The following is a 20,248-nucleotide window of genomic DNA, read 5'->3' on the forward strand; positions in this document are numbered from 1 at the left end:
GTCTTTCAATTCAGTAGTAAAAATCGCTCCTCTTCATAACATAAGGTTCAAGTCCAAAATATGTTGTGATTTTCTGTTTATACCTTTCTAAACCAGCACAGTATGAACGCTTCCCCATCTCTTCCATTCTAATTTTCACCGCTTGCCCTCCACATTAATTTCGCGCGTCACCAGAACCACGTGATTGCAAACAACCTATTGGAATTAAACTACTTTGCCACACTGAAAAGACCGAACGCGCAAGAAACCTTCAACCGTCCTTGGAAACCGCCAATAGAATGTATGCATAGACATTTTAACATGTTGCTAACATATTTTAACATGTAACACATTGCTAGCATGTTTTAACTTTTTAACAGTTTTAACCTGTTTCTAACATGCTTTAGCATGTTGTTAGAACATTGTTACCATTATTAACATGTTACCATAATTATCATGTTGCTAGCATGATTTAACACGTTGCTAACGTTTTAACATTTTGCTAACATGTTTTAACTTTTTGTTAACACTTTTACCCCATTTCTAACATGCTTTAGCATGTTGTTAGCATGATTAACAATTTAGAATGTTGTTACCATTATTAACATGTTGGTAGCATGTTGTAAACATGATTAGCATGTTACTAGCATGATTTAACAAATTGCTAACATGATTTAACAGTTTTAAAATGTTGCTAGCATGGTTAGCATGTTGCTAACATGCTTAAAACATTGTATGTTGTTGACATGAACTTGATTTAATACGTTGCTAGCTTGAATTGATACATTGCTAGCATGTTTTAACACATTAGCACGTTGCTTTCAAAGTCTAGAAATCACACTTTTAAAATGATGTATAGTAAGACTGTGATAGTCACAGTCAGACAAAAGTTTAATAGGTTGTTTGCACATGACGTCATTGCTGCGCGCGAAATGCAGCTGGAGGGCAAGGAGTGATTTTTCTATATAGGAATCCAATCACAAACTCAAAATTCCTATGTTTTGCGTCGTTTATGGTTGCTCAAATCTATCAAACCGAGAAACCACAATGAGCTTTTATCCTTTACGTAACTTATATCGTTTTTGAACTTTAATAGTTGTCACCTTTTATAGCGTTTTGCGTCTGCCGATACTGAAATCAATATGGATACCTGCTTACCTTTTTCGACTTGGTTAAGTAATCACATTCTTCACGGTATCGTTTGCAGGGAAGAGAAGCTATTTTATCCCATTGCATGATCATTTGGTGTTTTCACTTCAGTTTTGTAGAATTCTGTTTACAATGTTGATCCGGTTACCGTGGAAACAGTGTCACGTGCTGCTGCTTCAACCATCATATGGTAGAAAATGTCCAAATAAAAAAAAAATGTGTTCAACAAGCTGACAGAAGTCGATCCATTTATTTGTTTGAAGGGTGTAAATGTAACTGTAGTTTTAGTGTTGTCTTTGTAAATATTCACTTTCCCATATGACCACGGAGGAGAATCGGGCATTCATGGGCATTTTTTACAGTCTATGACAGACACCGACACACTGTATTTTTTTTTTATTTTTTTTATTTTATTTATTTTAACAAATGACAACCAAAATCAAACCCGAAATGCAGCTGGAGGGCAAGGAGTGATTTTTTTCTATATAGGAATCCAATCACAAACTCAAAATTCCTATGTTTTGCGTCGTTTATGGTTGCTCAAATCTATCAAACCGAGAAACCACAATGAGCTTTTATCGTTTGTGTAACTTATATCGTTTTTTAACTTTAAAAGTTGTCACCTTTTATAGCGTTTTGCGTCTGCCGATACTGAAATCAATATGGATACCTGCTTACCTTTTTTGTTTTTGACTTGGTTAAGTAATCACATTCTTCACGGTATCGTTTGCAGGGAAGAGAAGCTATTTTATCCCATTGCATGATCATTTTTTCAACAGTTTTAACCTGTTTCTAACATGTTAGAACATTGTTACCATTATTAACATGTTAACATGATTATCATGTTGCTAGCATGATTTAACACGTTGCTAACGTTTTAACATTTTGCTAACATGTTTTAACTTTTCAACAGTTTTAACCTGTTTCTAACATGTTAGAACATTGTTACCATTATTAACATGTTAACATGATTATCATGTTGCTAGCGTGATTTAACACGTTGCTAACGTTTTAACATTTTGCTAACATGTTTTAACTTTTTGTTAACACTTTTACCCCATTTCTAACATGCTTTAGCATGTTGTTAGCATGATTAACAATTTAGAATGTTGTTACCATTATTAACATGTTGGTAGCATGTTGTAAACATGATTAGCATGTTACTAGCATGATTTAACAAATTGCTAACATGATTTAACAGTTTTAAAATGTTGCTAGCATGGTTAGCATGTTGCTAACATGCTTAAAACATTGTATGTTGTTGACATGAACTTGATTTAATACGTTGCTAGCTTGAATTGATACATTGCTAGCATGTTTTAACACATTAGCACGTTGCTTTCAAAGTCTAGAAATCACACTTTTAAAATGAAGGGGATTTTTATGTTGTTTTTGGCTCATTTTAATGATTGTTTGTCCTTGGTTGAAAAGAACCACCATGTTAAAGAACTGAGACAATGAATCACATCAGAACACATTTTCATTATTTGTTGGTTTTGCTTTATTTTTCCGCCATGATCTGAAAATCAAAAATACAATATAAACTTCTGAAAAATCAATATAATGACTTACTTTTTTTTTTAATATATATATATAATCAACAGAAAACACTTGGGCAAGACAATAAATCAAGTTGAAGAATAGGAGCTCTCGTCCTACTCAGCCTGCGTAGATCGTAAAATAATAGAATTAAACGTCCCCGTCGCTGCTGCGACTCGAGACGAACGACTAACTCGACTGAGACGCGTACAGTACGGAGTTCACATCTGATGCACGACACAAACGTCTTATGCATTCGGCCCTTAAGAACATCACCGATCAACGTTATCCAATGGCAGTTTCCGATGAAATTCAACCACAAACATTATAAAGACTCCAGAAAGATGAAGATGATGATGATTTGATGAGCTGCTCCGTTTTGACGGACAACCAGTCAGTCACATTCACAACCTGTTCAGTCCATTTCACATACTTATATCTCTCAACAGCGCTTTTAAATACAAAAACAAATTAGAAACACTAATGCAAGAAAACGTGATTGAAGTGAACAAAAATAAACTGAGTGCTTGCTGCAATCAGTGGCATATGGCAAATAAAACTCCAGTATTTAACAACGCACTTAAAATAAAGAGGAAGTGGAGAAAACAATGACGTAATGAAGAGGACGAACAGGGTAACGGTGTGTTACAAGTGTGAGTTCTTGCGTCCCGGGCGGTGAACTGAAAGACACTCGTCTTCTTACCACTCCTTCTTCTTCTCATCCATAGACACGCCTCCCGGGCCGAGAGCGACCACCAGCAGCAGGCCTCCGATGACCGACGTGGTCTGAAAGAAGTCGTATTTCAGGAAGTCGTGCATGGGTTTGTAAGCAGGCACTGTCCAGAAAGCGTTGAAGTAGACGTTGATGGCCAGAAGCCACACCACCAGCGTGAGCGCCGCCAGTTTGGTCTTGAATCCGACGGCCACCAGGATGATGAGAGCCGTTCCCACCATGTTCTGAAGAATCTGGGAGACAAAAACAGGATTGAATTACATCTTTACAGAAAACCATAATATCTTTATGCCTTAGAGTCGCATTTAGCAGATTAGAGCTGGACGATGATATAATTACATTTTGCGGCGATATAAACGATCAAGCAGTTGAAATTTGCTATATAGACACTTTTAAAAATAAAGGTTTTTCATTGGCATTGATGGTTCCATGAAGAACCTTTAACATCCATTGAATCTTTCCATTCCACAAAAGTGGAAAAATGTTCTGATTGCTGACAGGTTCTTTGGGGAAACAAAATTTTTTTTTTCTACACTCTTAAAAATAAAAGTTTCAAAAGAGGGGTTCTGCAGCGATTCTATACAAGAACCATTTTATTTCCTGCATCTAGCTGATATTCTTCAGGTCAATCTTATATTCATAATAACAAAAATCAGTTTGAATGTCCGCTGAGGATATCTTTGTCTTTGTCCTTTTAACATTTAAGAGGATTTCCCATGCCAGCGCTAGTCAATGCATTTGTCAGTTGCGACTCGTAAGATGTTGTTTAAAGTAAAAACAACGTCCTTGTTTCCTTGTTTCAGTCCATTTCAATATAAAAGTCTTTGCGACTGACTGACTCACTCATATACGTCTTTGCTGCCATCTAATGGCATATTAATGTAACTTTCACTGAAGTCGAAATCACTAACGGACTCTTTCTACGAAAAATACGGCACGTTATTTACATTAAATATTATTTATTGAACAATAATATTTAAACAAACAACAATAGCCATTATAACAGTATAAGGGGCCGTTCACACAGAACGCATTTTTCTATTCCAATGCGCTACTTTTCCATTGTTTTTCTATGTAAACATGTGCTAGACGGACATGTATGACCGTTACGCACGCGTCTCGCATCTTTTGCAGTGCCTCGCACATGAGCGCCGTGTTTTTAAGACTTTTACATGCAGCGCCGCTTATCAATGTCAGTTCCGAAACAGTGGACCAATCAGAAGAACTCAGAGGCGGGGCAAGCGTTGCCAGCTTCTGTTTACAGTAGCAAGTTCTGCTGTTTGGCTATTTCTGTTATTTCCGTTATTACATCACTTCTCAAAAGTGTGTCTCGAGACCCTCGCGTTTTGCGCTGCGCTTTTTTAAAAACCATTCTTGAGTGCTTATGTGTGAATGAGCCCTAAGACATAAAATAGGAAATAAACACAAGCAAACAGTTCAGTCAAACATACAAAAGCAACGCTCTAGTATTTAAGCTAGGATTTAATTTCAATGCAAATATAAAGTTATGAAACTCAATATAGCCATTAAGCCAGATCTATTAGCTCTGGAACAATTAATAGATTAATAAGACCAAATATTGCCCGTTTGATATACCCAAAACGAATTATATCTCATGTTTAAACACCATCTACATAAGAACCAGCGGCAAATTCCCAAAGGACTGGCCGAGGTGAAGCTGTTCTCAGCGGGTATACGAGCGCTGAGCGGTCGCTGACGGCCAGGAGCTCACATCTCTGAAAGCGTCTAAACAAATATTTTCAAATAGGTGTTATATGTTTACATATAAATCGCATATCTGAGGTCTAAACAACTATATTCTTGCCTTAAAAACTGTAAAACTACATTCCATTACAAAATAACAGTAGCATCTATAAAAATATGGTGGGTTTGCTCGTCCGCCATGACACTCGCTGTGAGAATGCTGACAGCGGAGTGAACGGTGAAACGGTTCCCGTGGCGATACTGGTAGAATATGTTGTATAAACTTATATATCCAACTTTAAATAGCCATAATATAGTTACAGGCAGTCGAGATTTTAAAAATACTAGTATATATCGCTTTATGTGAGTGGACTGTATGTATGGAGAACTTTACATAGAGCTGTGTGATGATACAGTTAGATTTTGGAACAAGAAATAAACAATATATTAACCATATCGTGCTTTAATATGTGTGACTGGGAACATGCAAATTATGTCTCCTCAGCAGTGGCTCATTTCTGCATGTCAGGCTGGAATCATTTGAATCAAACTAGTGTGCAAATGAACACACTTGTGCACTCGAGTTTGTTTCATGCTTTACTGTATCTGCATGACATTTGATTCCTGGGTTCACCATCTCAGAGCGCATGTCAGAAAGCAGCTCAGACGTGTCGTCGGTCTTCACACAGTCATTTGAAGCTTCTGTGTCGAATTTCATTCATTCCAATCCACAGAAAGAAGTTAAAACTCAAAGCTTCAACGTTATTTTCCTGTTTATCACTGCTTTGAAACAATATGTACCGTTTCATCTACACATACTGTGTTAATTGTCTAAACAAATGTTCAAAAGTTTATGTAGACTGATTATTTATACTTGCCAGACTATTGTGCTATCATTGATTGTTTTCTTTTTTTTAACACTTAAAGTCACCATAAAATCAAAACGAACAGCTCTTATTTTTTTATGCAATATTCCAATGTTTATAATAAATAATTTATCGGTGCACATCAGTATTTTTGTTTGAATTCATGTTTCTCATAATCTTGTATCAGAATATTTTCCCCTGCCTTTCTCAGTGGCATCTCTTCTCTGATGATGGGGGCGGGGCAACCTGTCACTCACATGAGATCCACCAATAACAAACGACAACCATTCAATCAATTCCCCACGAAGAAAATCAAGCCCCGTCCTACATTTGTTCTTGTTTGCAAAGCGTTTCATTGGGATACATGGCACAATAGAGAAGAAAAGACTAGCGCAACTTCCGTTTCACACAGACTTTAAACAACTTACAGAGAAGAAGTTGGCGTCGAAGTGCAGCAGCGTCATGAACATCAGCACCAGCAGAACGCGTCCCCCCAGCTGCATGTACTGTTTGGGAGAGCTTTCGCCCATCGACGGCACGCCGGCAAACATGCTCTTCCCTTCAGAGCGAGACTCGGCCAGCAGCAGCAACAAACCTCCACCAAGAGCCAGATTTCTAGCAGGAACACAGAAAAGGGTCATTCACATCCTTCAAAGAGCCCATATTCTGCCTTGATGTTGTTTTTCTGCTCTACTAGAACAGGTTTTCGTGCTTGAATGTTATTTTTGACATTGTTGCAGCTCCTCTCTTCCCAGTCTGTCAGTAACGCTCTGTTTAGTTCCTGTCACTATGAAGCCCCTCCTTCTGAAAAGCACAATGTGCTCTGATTGGTTGGCTGGAGCAGTGTGTTGTGATTGGTGTTTGGGAAATGTCCCGCCCCTTACCATAACCGCCAGTTTCAACACACTACTAACTAACTCAACCAGGCCCCGCCCCCTTATTATGCTCATGAATTATTTAAATGAGGAACATTCAAGCAGGAAAACCTGCTCTAGTAGAGCCCAAAAACAACATTAAGACTTTGCAAAAGGGTCCTTTTTAATGTTCTGTGATTAATAAACTAGGGAAGTATGGTGATATCTGCTAGTGTCTTGCTGTAAGGAGTGAATTTGTTGTTATAATGAGATGTTTACTGCATCTGAACTCACCTCATGAGAAATTTGACATCCCACAGAATACTGTAGGCAACAGTCTGAAACACAGAGAACGCTGATTAATGTTCAGATATGAAGGTACAGACTGTAACTCCAGCGCAGACGCACATGCTCTTCACTCACCTGTAGTGCGATAATGCCAAATAACCCAAAGCAAGCGTACTGAACGAAGTTTCTGCTGAGGATCAGCACACATCCTCCTGCGGGCGAGACTTACATCAGTCACCGAATAATTTTTAACATCTGAAATGTGCTGCGACTTGTTCCAAAGTGACTTATTTAATGCAAAAGAAAGCACACACAATATAACAGTTCTAGCATCGCAGATTATTCATCATCCAAACATAATAAAGTTACACGGCTCATTGTAAATGGTTGTACAGCACAACAAACATTTTTGCGAAAGTGAAGGTTGCTGTTTTACATGGATATTGCGACAGGAGTGAAGTAAAAGTCCATTATTGCATAAAAAAATAATAGTTTAGCAACCAGCTGGACTACACATGCAATGTCTTGTTTCTCTTCCTAATTCCTCACTTGTGTCTTTCTGCAGGTAAATGACAGTAAATATTGGTTCATGCATGAAGTCATTTGCTGGAGAAATAGAAATGACTGGTCTGTGGATTCGTACAGAAATGTTTTATATCGTGGGTTTAGTTTTGCTTAGGCTTGTGTTTATAATTTCTACTATAATTTTATACTTCTAGTTTTCATTCTTGTTCCATATGCTGTTAAATTTGAAGGGTTCTTTAATGGAGTAAGTAGAACTAAAATACATGTTTATACGGTTGGTAACACTTTACTATATGGTTGCATTAGTTAACATGAACTAACAATGAAAAATACTTCTAAAACATTCATTAATCTTAATGTTAATTTCAACATTTACTAAAACATTATTAAAATCAAAAGTTGTATCTGTTAATATTATTATTTTAATGGACCTGAGTGAACATGAACTAACAGTGAACAATTGTATATATATTTTTTTAAACTAACATTAACAAAGATGAATAAATACTGAATCAGATGCACTGCTCATTGTTATTGTGTTACTGATGTTAACTAATGGGACCTCACTGTAAAGTGTTACCGTGCTGTTTGGAAACATTTTGTTTGTTTTTTGTTTACTGGTATTTTACATTTTTCTGAATGTAGCAATTAAAATGCATACTTTTTTTTTCTTTCAACAATGCAACGGTTTGTTTTTTGTTTTCAGAAAATTATGTATGAATATTTTTTCTGAGATTGGACAGTTGCAACATTCTGTGGTCAGATCTTTTTGTATAATAAACTCTATAAATGTCCTTTTGTTGGGATGAGCAGAAAAATGAGTGACAAACACTGAATTAGCATTGAATTCTCAAATGGACAATTGTGTGAGTGGGAGTGTGTGTGCATGTGCGTGTGTGCAAGTGTGTGTGAGTGTGTGTGTGTGTGTGTGAGTGTGAGAAAGTGTATATGAGTGTGAGAATGAGAGTTTGTGTTAGAGTGTGTGTGTGCGTGAGTGTGTGTGCAATTGTGTGTGTGCGTGAGTGTGTGTGCAAGTGTGTGTGTGCGTGAGTGTGTGTGTGAGAAAGTGTATGAGTGTGAGAATGAGAGTTTGTGCGAGTGTGTGTGCATGAGTGTGTGTGAGAAAGAGTATATGAGTGTGAGAATGAGAGTTTGTGTGAGAGTGTGTGTGTGTGTGAGTGAGAGAGAGAGAGAGAGAGTGTGTGTGTGTGTGTGTGTGTAAGAGAGAGAGAGAGAGAGAGAGAGAGAGAGAGTGTGTGTGTGTGTGAGAGAAAGTGTATGAGTGAGAATGAGTTTGTGTGAGAGTGGAGTGATGAGTTTGTGTGAGAGTGTGTGCATGAGTGTGTGAGAAAGAGTGTATGAGTGTGAGAATGAGAGTTTGTGTGAGTGTGTGTGTGTGTGTATGTGTGAGAAAGTGTATGAGTGAGAATGAGTTTGTGTGAGAGTGTGTGTATGTGAGTGTGTGTGTGTGTGTGTGAGTGTGTGTGTGCAAGTGTGTGTGTGCCTGAGCGTGTGAGAAAGTGTATGAGTGAGAATGAGTTTGTGTGAGAGTGTGTGCGAGTGTGTGTGTGTGAGTGTGTATGAGTGTGAGAATGAGAGTTTGTGTGAGAGTGTGTGTGAGTGTGTGTGTGTGTGTGAGAAAGTGTATGAGTGAGAATGAGTTTGTGTGAGAGTGTGTGTATGTGAGTGTGTGTGTGTGTGTGTGTGTGAGTGTGTGTGTGCAAGTGTGTGTGTGCCTGAGCGTGTGAGAAAGTGTATGAGTGAGAATGAGTTTGTGTGCGAGTGTGTGTGTGAGTGTGTATGAGTGTGAGAATGAGAGTTTGTGTGAGAGTGTGTGTGTGCATGTGTGTGTGTGTGCATGAGTGTGAGTTCGTGTGTGTGTTTTTGTGACACATCAGGACACAAATGTGTATAATGACATGGGTATGACAGGTATTAGAAGGAGAGGGTGACTTATGAGGACATTACTCCATGTCCCCATTTTTCAAAAGGCTCATAAATCACAGAATGAGTTTTTGTGAGAAAGTAAAAATGTGCACAGTTTCCTGTGATGGGTAGGGTTAGGGGTAGTGTAGGGGGAGAGAAAATACGGTTTGTACAGTATAAGAACCATTACACCTATGGAACGTCCCCACAATTCACAAAAACAAACCTGTGTGTGTGTGTGTGTGTGTGAGAGTGTGTGTCTCACCGATCTGTCCTAAGAGATTGAGCAGCACGAAGCATGTGGCGAGGAAGTATCCGCAGCTCCAGGTTCCCTCGATGTAGTCCCTCTGCTCGTTCCACTGGAACCACATGCGGATGCCGTCCTCCAGGAACGTGCTGATGAGACACAGGCGAGCGACGTGAGGCAGATACTGCTTCGTGACCCGCAGGAACTGCAACGGCAAACGAGAGAGAGAGAGAGAGAGTCACACATCTGACAGTCAGACACACATCTGATGCTCAAGAGACAAACACGATGAGGGAAGTTTTCTGAAATGTTATGTTTGAATATGCAAACGAGGCATTATCTAGTTATGAATGCACTCATTTGCATACATTTCTAGAACAGAGATCTGAATATTGGATAAAGTCAGGTTCAACATTCTTACTTGTTCATTTTGATGACATATTAGAGTTAAAGATTTTTACAAATACAACAGACAGAAAATAAATACATTTAAAACGTTGTATAAAACAGGCGAATGATATTTGAACAAACTCATTTCAACACACTGGAAGAACCGAGTCATGTTGTGAAACACGAGAGCGACTCGTGGATCTAGTGCGGCTAAAATAGCAGCAGATATAAACAGAACACAACAACATTTGCCAGCAGCCAATCACTGACCAGACATAGAAAACTAACTAACCTGACAGCCAATCAGAGCTTGTTTTACAGTAGTGACCCCATGACAGGTTATTTAATTGTTATGGTTACATTCATCGCTTATTTTCAGAACAGCACAAAACCATATTAGCGCTCATACTATTTCTGCAGTACCAAAGCACACTGCATACTTACTGAATCCCATGATGCAATGCACCCAGCATTCCATTTCCAACCTAACAAACAGACTGTACGCCTGTGTCCGAAATCGCACACTCTCAAGTAGATACTTATTTTGAACGTGTACTTACATTGTGAGAGCTAAAAAAGTACGTTATATGGTATGAATATACTTGTCACTGTCATGTGACCTACCAGTGTCAGTTGTGTTATTCACAAATCCTCTACCGTGGCCTCATGGGATAGTAAAGTGTCCATCATATGCACACTTCAGAATCTCTCCAGAAGTAATAGGACTTTTGTGAATTCAGACATCTCACACTGTTTTTCACCTACTATATAGTAGGGAAGTATGCAATTTCAAATGCAGCCAAACTTATAGTAACAAATATTTTATGTTTAAAGGGCACCTATAATGCCCCTGTCACAAGATGTAATATAAGTCTCTGGTGTCTCCAGAATGTGTCTGTGAAGTTTCAGCTCAAAATACCCCACAGATCATTTATTATAGCTTGTCAAATTTGCCCCTATTTGGGTGTGAGCAAAAACACGCTGTTTTTGTGTGTGTCCCTTTAAATGCAAATGAGCTCCGTTTTCCAGAAGAGGGCGGAGCTTTAACAGCTCACGCTTCGGTTGCTCAACAACAACAAAGCTGGAGAATCTCACGCAGCCAAAATGACGAAAGTTTTCAGCCTTACATTGTTCAAACCGGAGTCGACACTGATGGAGAGACTCAGGAAGAAGTTACAACTTTTAGAACGAAACTGGACGTTTCTGAATGGTTAGTGGACAAATTTATGTAGTTGCTGTGGAGTTGATTCAACTCATCCACTAGCATGTGCCGTCATGTTAATCTTTTGTGTTGAATTGACCCTCGTTTGTGAAGCAGTCCGGTGTAAAATGACGGCATGACAACAACACTCTACTACAACAACTCTTCCTCTTCTCTAAAGCAGCCCAACATGGCCCCGCCCCCTTTGTTGTGTGTTCTCGGGGGCGGGGTTTATGTAAATTTTAGGGTTAGTGATGTCACCAACCCGATTAGAAGCTTGTTGTAGTCCCTACCAGCTGTTTGTTGTAGTCCTTAAACAGTGATTTCTGAAAATATCTCTCTTTGCATTGAACTTTGAGCGTCGTAACTTTGCAGATGTTGTTTATGCTCAAACAGCAACATTACACACTAACTAAAGTTAAAAAAGTGTAATCATAATCAACCACCCCTTTAAGGTTTTGTTGCATTACAGCACTTCGCTCCAGCCAGCACTCACAGTAACCCGAAACTCCTGCGATTCACTCCACTTTTCCACATTTAGACTCCAGATTTAAGTTACATCCTGAAACAAACCATCAAACATCAGAAGCACACTGTGAAGCACACTTCAATATCAAGTGAACTACAGAGGATGACTGACAGTCTGATGATTTCAGAAGAAAACTATGAGAATGCATGTGTTATCTAACCCTCAGAGGTTGAGCAATCACTCCTCGAGCTGTTTCAGTGCAGTACTGAGATTAAAGACAAGAAATCAATGGAGTAAAAGTACAGTAAAGTTCAACAGCTGTGACTGCTCGACTCACTGCTTGCTTACATTAAATGTGTATTTTGTTTTGCATGTTCTAACATCATTTAGTAATCGATATCTGCCTCTTTGGTCCATGCATTCACATGCATTTTATTTCAAACGTCAATAATGAAATTTCCAAATAAAATCCTGATAGAGAAACAAAACAAAACATGGATCAAAGTCGTGTTGCACCGGGTCAGTAATGCACAAAAACACACGCCGACGGCTTTAACAAACATACTTCGCATGCATAAGATCATAAATGTCATGCACACACACTAATAAATCAACATTAGAGATGATAATGATGACTGATTGATTGACGCACCTGATCCGCCACGTCCTCCGCCGCGCTCATCAGATCCTCCTGCCCCATCGCTCACGGATCGCTGCAATATAACCGATATGAAAATAAAAATATAAGCACACGTGTATTAAACTCTCAAAAGTGCTGCTGCCTGTCTAGGCCTCCGCCGCCGTCCCACAATGCAGCGCGCTTGCTACGACAGATCCCCTATCATTGAGCGCGCGCACAGTGGCCTCCCGCAAGCCACGTATACTCAAACGCGCGCGCGCACGGCAAAACAGTTAGATAAAAGACTTTTTCAACAATGTGTTATAGTTTTTAGTATATTTCAGTAAAATAAGCACATTATAGATACATTATATTCATTATTATTATTATTATAAATATAATAATAAAAAGATAAAAATAATAATTATTAACATTGATAATATTAGCCTAGTAGTAGCCTATTAAATAAATTATGTTGATTACAATAATAAAAATATAAGTAATAATAACAAGTATAATACTTATTATTAAATAATAATTATTGTTAATATTATTATCAGTATTAAATAAACTATATTTAATAAGTTTAATAATGAAAATTATGAATATTTTATTAATATTAGTATAGTACATCAGTTACATGTATTATAAAAATTATAAATAATAATGATAAAAATAATAATTAGTAACATTGTTAATAGTACTTTTAAATAAATTACATGTATTATTATACTATAAATAAGTAATAACAATAATTGTTAATATGATCAGTATTAAATAAATGATATTTAATAATTATGCAATTATGCATATTTATTAATATTATTAGTATGAAATAAATTTTAATTTAGTGTAATATAAAATGATAGATAATAATTATTAACATTGTTAATATTAGGATTAAATAAATTATATGTATTATAATAAAATAAAACTTATAAATAATAATAAAGATAAAATTAATTAGTAACATTGTTAACAGCAGTATTAAATACATTTATTATAATAAAATAATTATTATTCTAATTAGTATTGTTAAATTATTGTTAATATTATCAGTATTAAATAAATTATATTTAATAATATAACAATAATTAATAATATAAATAATAAATAATAGTTCTATTAATATTATTATTAGTATGAAATACATTTTATTTAGTATAATATAAAAATAATATATATTATATATAATAATAAAAATTATGATTATTAATATTATTTTAATTATTACTGTGGGGAAACAGAATCATAAGACAAAATCATGCAGTTTGCCCCTCTGTGTCATATTCCCATCTGGCGGAGCTGTAAACACACACACACACTTTAAATATTTATCTATGCCCCTCATATAAATCAAAGACAATAAAAGGACATAATTATAACAGCTACATCTGTTTCATGAGCTGTAATATTACACGTGATCAACAACATCAAACATACAGGAGACAGACGGCGTCTGCAGCCACTGACGATCATTACAGCCCTGATGAAGAATCCTCAGATTCTCAATAACATCCTCTGTGTGTGTGTGTGTGTGTGTGTGTGTGTGTGTGTGTGTGTGTGTGTGTGTGTGTGTGTGTGTGTGTGTGTGTGTGTGTGTGTGTAAATCAACCCATTCAGATTACAAAAATCATCATTTAACCAGTCAAGATCATGCAAAATCTATAACTTTATCAATTACTTTCATATAATAATGTCAACAATTTATGATAAGTTGTATCTCCATAGTCACACTACTGGAGTATATTGACAATTTAATCATCAAAACCTTCATTTTTGGACAATAATAATAATTTTACAAATTTGTACTTGAATAGTAAAATAGTTTTTCTGGCATTTAGCAGATGATCTAATGAACAACCTGATAGAAAAAGAGTACAAATATATACATCAACCACAAACTACACACTACAGAGAGCTGTACTACTGTACATCACAGACGCTCTCCACGTCCTTCCGCTGGAGAAAAATGAAGCCAAAATATCCCAGAAACTGTCGTTGCTCGTTGCCCATAACATCATTTAGAGGCGGAGTCTGTGCAGTGATAATTAATAAAAAGTGAATAACTATAAAAGCATCTCAAAGATATTAATATAACTCTGCTGTCATGTAAACCTGCTGTCAAACCAAACTACAGTCATTATATGTATGAAAATCCCTTCATTCAGATCCATTTCCAGAAACAATGACAGAAAAAAAACACCATTTCAATGAGTTACAAACTTTATTATTTCCCATTTACTTTGCCAACGTGTTTAAAACCCTTCTTCTTTCTGTTCTTCTTAAATTTCTTTGTGAAGCCAGAAGAATTAACCTGAAAAACAACAGGAAAGACACACATTAAACCCTGACGTCACACTGTTTCTCATGCAGTTAAAGGGTTAATTCACCCAAAAATGAACATTGTCATCATTTACTCACCATCATGTCGTTCCATCGTTCTTTTGAATGATTGAATTATTGATGAATTATTGACAGATTTTTCATTTTTGGGTGAACTAATCTTTAATTTGCATACAGTGAATTCACAAGTTGACACACATGTAGCAGTTTTCACTATATTAAATGTAGATATACATGTCAAACCTTCATAACAGCGCTAAAATGTACATGCGTGTCAATCAAATCAGTGACACTGACCTTTTTGCGTTTCTGCGCCTGGTTTTCTACTTCCATTTCAGATACTTCATCATCATCATCATCATCGTCAGTCTCAAAATCATCTTCCTCCCCGTCTTTCATGTTCTGCTCTTCCTCTGTCTTCTGTTTGAACATCGACGCTGTGAGAAACACGACACACACTTAACATTAACAACTGAAATAAAGCTGAAATAAAATAAAATGTAAATATTAGTTGAAAAATTAAAAAAAAAAAAAAAACAGAAAAGTTGAAGCACTAAAATTATTAAATGGAAATCTGGAAATAAATAAAAACTTTAAACTGAAAAAAAAAAATAATAAAATAAACCTTAATAACTAATATACTAATATATATATATATATATATATATATATATAAAAAATGAAAAATTAAATAAAAAAATATACAATGACAAAAGCACATAACGAAATTACTAAAAATTAAACTAAAATTAACATGAAAACTAAAAATATAAAATAAAAGCTTATTTGAGATATTAATAAAACCATGAAACCTGTAAAATATAAATAAACTATATTAATATTATTTTTAAAATATTTTATTAGTTTAGATTTTTAAATACAAAAAAATAATAATTAACAAAAGCACATAAAATTACTAAAAAAAATACAACTAAAATGAAAACTGAAAACATACAAATAAAAGCCAATTCAAGATATTAATAAAACTATAAAACTAAAATAAAATTTTAATATTTCATTAGTTTAATATTTAAAACAAAAGCACATAAAATTACTAACATTAAAAATTTAACTAATATTAAAATGAAATTAATAAAAACTAAAATATTAGCTTTTTTTAAATATTTCATTAGTTTAAAAAAAAAAAGTTAAAAAAAAACCTAATAATTAACAAAAGCACATTAAATTACTAAAAATTAAACTAAAATGAAAATGAAAACAAACTCAAAAAATAAAAATAAAAGCCTATTCAAAATACCAAAACTTTAATAAAAACTAAAATACTAGTTTTAGTCTCCAAATATTTAAATTGTTTTTTAAAAATACTTTTATTTAAAAAGCCTAATAATTAACAAAAGCACATTCAATTTCTAAAAATTAAACTACAATTAAAATAAAAACAAAAAACTGAAAATATAAAAATAAAAGCCTATTCAAAATATTAAAAAAAAAAAAAAAAATGTAATAAAAACTACAATATTAGTTTAAATATTTATATTAAAACTCCAGTTTATGGGTAATAAATAAAGCTAAAATAACACCGGTCTGTTGACTCGCGTGAGAAGAGCGCGGCACTGACGTGGATAAAGGTCGGACATGCTGTCGTCGGAGTCGCTGTCCTCGGCGCCGCTCGAGCTCGGAGCCCAGATGCCGCTGTCGTCCTTCCTCTTGGGCCGTCGCTCACTTCCTTTGGCCTCGTCGTGCTCTTTGACTCTCTTTTTCCGTCTGAGTTGGGCCGGGACAAACTCCACACCCTGACGAACACACTCCTCATCTGACACAACGACAAAGTGTTGCATGTTAAAGCCATGAACACCTTTAATCAGGAAAACAACAAGGTGCAGGATGTACTTACACTGCTCTAGAGCCTTTCTGTAGCGTTTGCCGCTGACGTGGCGTAGAACGTGCTGCGGCACACGGTTGATGTGACGTAACGTGAGTTTACAGAAGAGATGATTACTGAGGAAAACAGAACGACAATATGCATGAGCGTCGCTTTCACAACATTTCGAATCCCTCAGTTCTCTCCATCTCTGAAAAGCCGAGCTCATGTTGATTCATGTTTTATTACGAGCTCTGTCATTACACACCAGACACATGCGAGAAATCGAGTCCCTCCAGGAATATCATGTCTCCTTTAGGACTGCGAGTGATCCTATTAGTTCAACGGTAGTATTTTTAGCGCTTGATTATAATTCCCGCAAAATCACGTTTAAATCGTTTAAAATGCGTTATAATGACCATTAATGTCTGTTAAATGACAAGGTTCATATACTAGTAACTGAAGCTTAGATTGTGAAATCAAGCATTTCTCATTCTTACAGTTTTTTAGTTAGCTTATGTAGTAGCATAGCATACATCTACCCGATTAGCCTGCTAGCTTTTCTTATATTATATTAGGTATGTTTTTTGCACCCAATATCTGTTTTAATATGCAATACATAGGCATTCGTTTTATATTTCAAGCATGTTGTGTGTGCACTTAATGTAATAAACATCATACATTAGCGAAATAGGTTACGATAGGTCACGATAACAACTTTTGATCAGGCATTACCGCCTGGGTCCTAAATGAGACCCGATTCCTAGGGGGTCTCGATTTCTCACGACACCGGAGCAACATTTCTCTATTTTCGGATAAGACAAGCATGAGTGACGTATGTATGCAATTTCCAGCGAAAAAAATCCTGAAAGGTCAAAAATATAAACAATTATAACAGGCTTGCCATAGTGAATCAAAACAACGTTTTTGAATAAGTATTAATGATGTACTGACTCTATTTAAATTGTCAATTTTGAACAAAAAATGTTACGTAGTGTACCTTTAACCGTATTGTGATTTTGCAGTTGCTAACACTGCATCAGAAGTCGAATACTTCTCTACTATGTAGTATGCGAAAAACAGTATGCGAACAGAGTAGTATGTCCGAATTCATAGCATTCGAAAAACAGTAGGCGAAAAGTACCCGGATGACTTAGGCTACTACTTCCGTCGAGATTCTGAAGTGCACATGAACACTTTACAATCCCATGAGGCCACGGGAGAGGATTTATGAATGGAGTTGAAGCCAAGGAACGTAAATGACGCTGGTAGGTCACGTGACGGTAACAACATGGCGGATGTAGTATCTCCGGGTTTTATTCATACTATATATAACGTACTTTTTCAACGGTTGTGAAGTAAATTTAAATTCAAATGTAGTACCTACTCAGACAGTACGCGATTTCGGACGCAGCGAAACACACTAAAGTGTACTTACGGCTGTTTAGTGCTGTTGACTATATGGGGCTCATACTGCCTGTAGTCAAACTCCGCCTCAGCGCTCAGTTTCTTGTATTTCTTTCCTGAAGTGAAATGCTGCAGTTCATCGAGGCTGCAGGGAAACTCATGGTCGTTCAGTGTACACTTGATCTGAGAAAATACAAACATAACACCTCATTGAATAAACACACAGAGACATTCAAAGTGTCTAAACGTCAAGGAAAAACATTCATTCACGACTTTATCTCCTGATACTGATCATTTTAACAGCTTAAATGTGCCATAATTCTGTGTTACTGACCTTCTTAGAGTCTGTGAGTTGAAAACAAGGATGCTTCTGTAGAAATGCTCTCAAATCGTCTGGTAAATCCTCCATGATGACAGCATAAATAAAACATAAACAAACTAAATCTATATGAGGGAGAACATGCTACTGAAACAAAACCGCTGTAAAAACACTAAACATTAAACTAAGTGGATAAACGCTTGTTTTGCTGCACGTTGCGCAGCGCGACGTTTCAAAAACTACAACATGACGTCATATAAACACGACGCTGACGCGAGACCGAAGACTGTCTATCGCAATGCCAGAAATAAAACTTTTTAAAGCTGCGAAAACATGAGAGATCTTAAAGTCATCAGAAAATTGCTATATTGCATCTCACCTCATCAATATTTTGAATAATGAAATATTTCGAGCTGAAACAGCAGATGATTTATAATTCTGATGAGGCGCGTTGTTAGACCGCTCGTGACAGTCAGCTGATACTGAGCTGTAATCGCCTCTCACGTTCGGTCTTATATTTTGTATACTTTTACATTGTAAATATATAAATAGTACATTTATATAGACAGTATTATATGAATTTTGCGAGTTGAATTGTAATTACTATTTTAATTTGTATCGTTATAACGACTCCTCTGTTTTAAATATGTCTGGACCAAACGGAGATCCCAATATTTCTGTTGATGATGGAATAATCGAGGATGAAGATGAATTCAGTGAAGAGGGTATTATTATAATCATCTCATTCTGTAATATGAATTGAACTGAATTGGTCGGATGTTTTACTTTTGATGATTTTGTTAGTTACAATAAAACTATTTAAAAAAAAATTAATTACAGTTTTATTTTATATATATATATAAAATAAAACTGTAATTAATTTTTTTTTAAATAGTTTTATTTAAAAACTATTTTATATATACACATTATATATATATAATGTGTGTGTGTGTGTGTGTGTGTGTGTATACATATTTATTTAGGCTTATATGTAAGTATATGTGTGTTGATTGGTCTCTGATCAGAATATGCAGCGATCGACTCCATGCTGGACCAGATCAACTCGTGTCTGGATGACATCGAGGACAGAAATGATGCTCTGAATGGAAAACTGCACGAGCTGCTGGAGTCCAACAGACAAGCCCGAAAAGATTTCAGACAACAGCTGAATGATGAAGAAGCTTCTCCTCCTCCAGCAGAAGATCCAGCGTCCAGAGACACACAGACCGAAGACTAGACAACATTCATGCACTGACGTCCATCCTCAGACTCTTTCCTGTTTTATTAATGCATTCAGCTGTAAATCAGTGATGTAAAATACCTGCGTCATCTTCTCAGTGGACCAGTAGGGTAGAATATATATGTGTAAATCTCTTTGTGTTGGTTGTGTCTAAACTTTACTGTATTAAATGAAAGCATTAAGGCACACGAGGCAGTGATTATGTATTAAAGGGGATCAATAATGCCCCTTTCACAAGATATAAGTCTCTGGTGTCTCCAGAAAGTGTCTGTGAAGTTTCAGCTCAAAATACCCCACAGATCATTTATTATAGTTTGTCAAATTTGCCTCTATTTGGGTGTGAGAAAAAACACGCCGTTCTTGTGTGTGTCCCTTTAAATGCAAATGAGCTCCGTTTTCCAGAAGAGGGCGGAGCTTTAACAGCTCGCGCTTCGGTCGCTCAACAACAACAAAGCTGGAGAATCTCACGCAAGGTACACCGTTGTCGCTTGCGAAAACAAAATGTCGGTGCCTTAGGGTGCGTCTCAATCAGCATATCGCGTACACGAATTCGGGCACTGGTGAGGACAGTAAAGGACAATGGCTCACTACACACTGGGACACCGATGACTCTATTTCCGGCGAC

General features: G+C 36.2%; 3 protein-coding genes across 3 annotated transcripts; 1 reads left to right on the forward strand and 2 right to left on the reverse strand.

The window, feature by feature from the left end:
• Nucleotides 1-2,605: 2,605 nt before the first annotated feature.
• Nucleotides 2,606-12,759, reverse strand: surf4 (surfeit 4). Its single transcript, XM_051894715.1, has 6 exons — nt 12,523-12,759; nt 9,829-10,015; nt 7,248-7,324; nt 7,119-7,162; nt 6,399-6,585; nt 2,606-3,633 (listed from the first exon to the last, which is right to left on the reverse strand). Exons 1-6 carry the CDS (start codon nt 12,568-12,570, stop codon nt 3,367-3,369), a joined length of 810 nt encoding a protein of 269 aa, XP_051750675.1. The 5' UTR covers nt 12,571-12,759; the 3' UTR covers nt 2,606-3,366.
• Nucleotides 12,760-14,697: 1,938 nt separating this feature from the next.
• Nucleotides 14,698-18,645, reverse strand: surf2 (surfeit 2). The gene is made up of 6 exons (XM_051894720.1): nt 18,399-18,645; nt 18,096-18,247; nt 16,691-16,794; nt 16,415-16,609; nt 15,133-15,272; nt 14,698-14,806 (listed from the first exon to the last, which is right to left on the reverse strand). Exons 1-6 carry the CDS (start codon nt 18,471-18,473, stop codon nt 14,720-14,722), a joined length of 753 nt encoding a protein of 250 aa, XP_051750680.1. The 5' UTR covers nt 18,474-18,645; the 3' UTR covers nt 14,698-14,719.
• Nucleotides 18,646-18,839: 194 nt separating this feature from the next.
• On the forward strand, nt 18,840-19,809 carry bbln (bublin coiled coil protein). The gene is made up of 2 exons (XM_051894727.1): nt 18,840-19,108; nt 19,409-19,809. The coding sequence occupies exons 1-2, from the start codon at nt 19,030-19,032 to the stop codon at nt 19,618-19,620; spliced, it is 291 nt and encodes a 96-aa protein (XP_051750687.1). The 5' UTR covers nt 18,840-19,029; the 3' UTR covers nt 19,621-19,809.
• Nucleotides 19,810-20,248: the final 439 nt, after the last annotated feature.

This window comes from Ctenopharyngodon idella, chromosome 5, assembly GCF_019924925.1.
Source record: "Ctenopharyngodon idella isolate HZGC_01 chromosome 5, HZGC01, whole genome shotgun sequence".
NCBI classification, from domain to species: Eukaryota; Metazoa; Chordata; class Actinopteri; order Cypriniformes; family Xenocyprididae; genus Ctenopharyngodon; species Ctenopharyngodon idella.

Coding starts and splice junctions, on each gene's coding strand:
- bbln (XM_051894727.1), top strand. CDS start 19,030: ATGTCTGGACCAAACGGAGATCCCAATATTTCTGTTGATGATGGAATA. Junction 19,109..19,408: donor AGATGAATTCAGTGAAGAGG/GTATTATTATAA, acceptor GTCTCTGATCAG/AATATGCAGCGATCGACTCC.
- surf2 (XM_051894720.1), bottom strand. CDS start 18,473: ATGGAGGATTTACCAGACGATTTGAGAGCATTTCTACAGAAGCATCCT. Junction 18,248..18,398: donor AACTCACAGACTCTAAGAAG/GTCAGTAACACA, acceptor GTATTTTCTCAG/ATCAAGTGTACACTGAACGA. Junction 16,795..18,095: donor GTCAACAGCACTAAACAGCC/GTAAGTACACTT, acceptor TGTTTTCCTCAG/TAATCATCTCTTCTGTAAAC.
- surf4 (XM_051894715.1), bottom strand. CDS start 12,570: ATGGGGCAGGAGGATCTGATGAGCGCGGCGGAGGACGTGGCGGATCAG. Junction 7,325..9,828: donor CAATCTCTTAGGACAGATCG/GTGAGACACACA, acceptor TCTCGCCCGCAG/GAGGATGTGTGCTGATCCTC. Junction 7,163..7,247: donor TTGGCATTATCGCACTACAG/GTGAGTGAAGAG, acceptor TCTGTGTTTCAG/ACTGTTGCCTACAGTATTCT.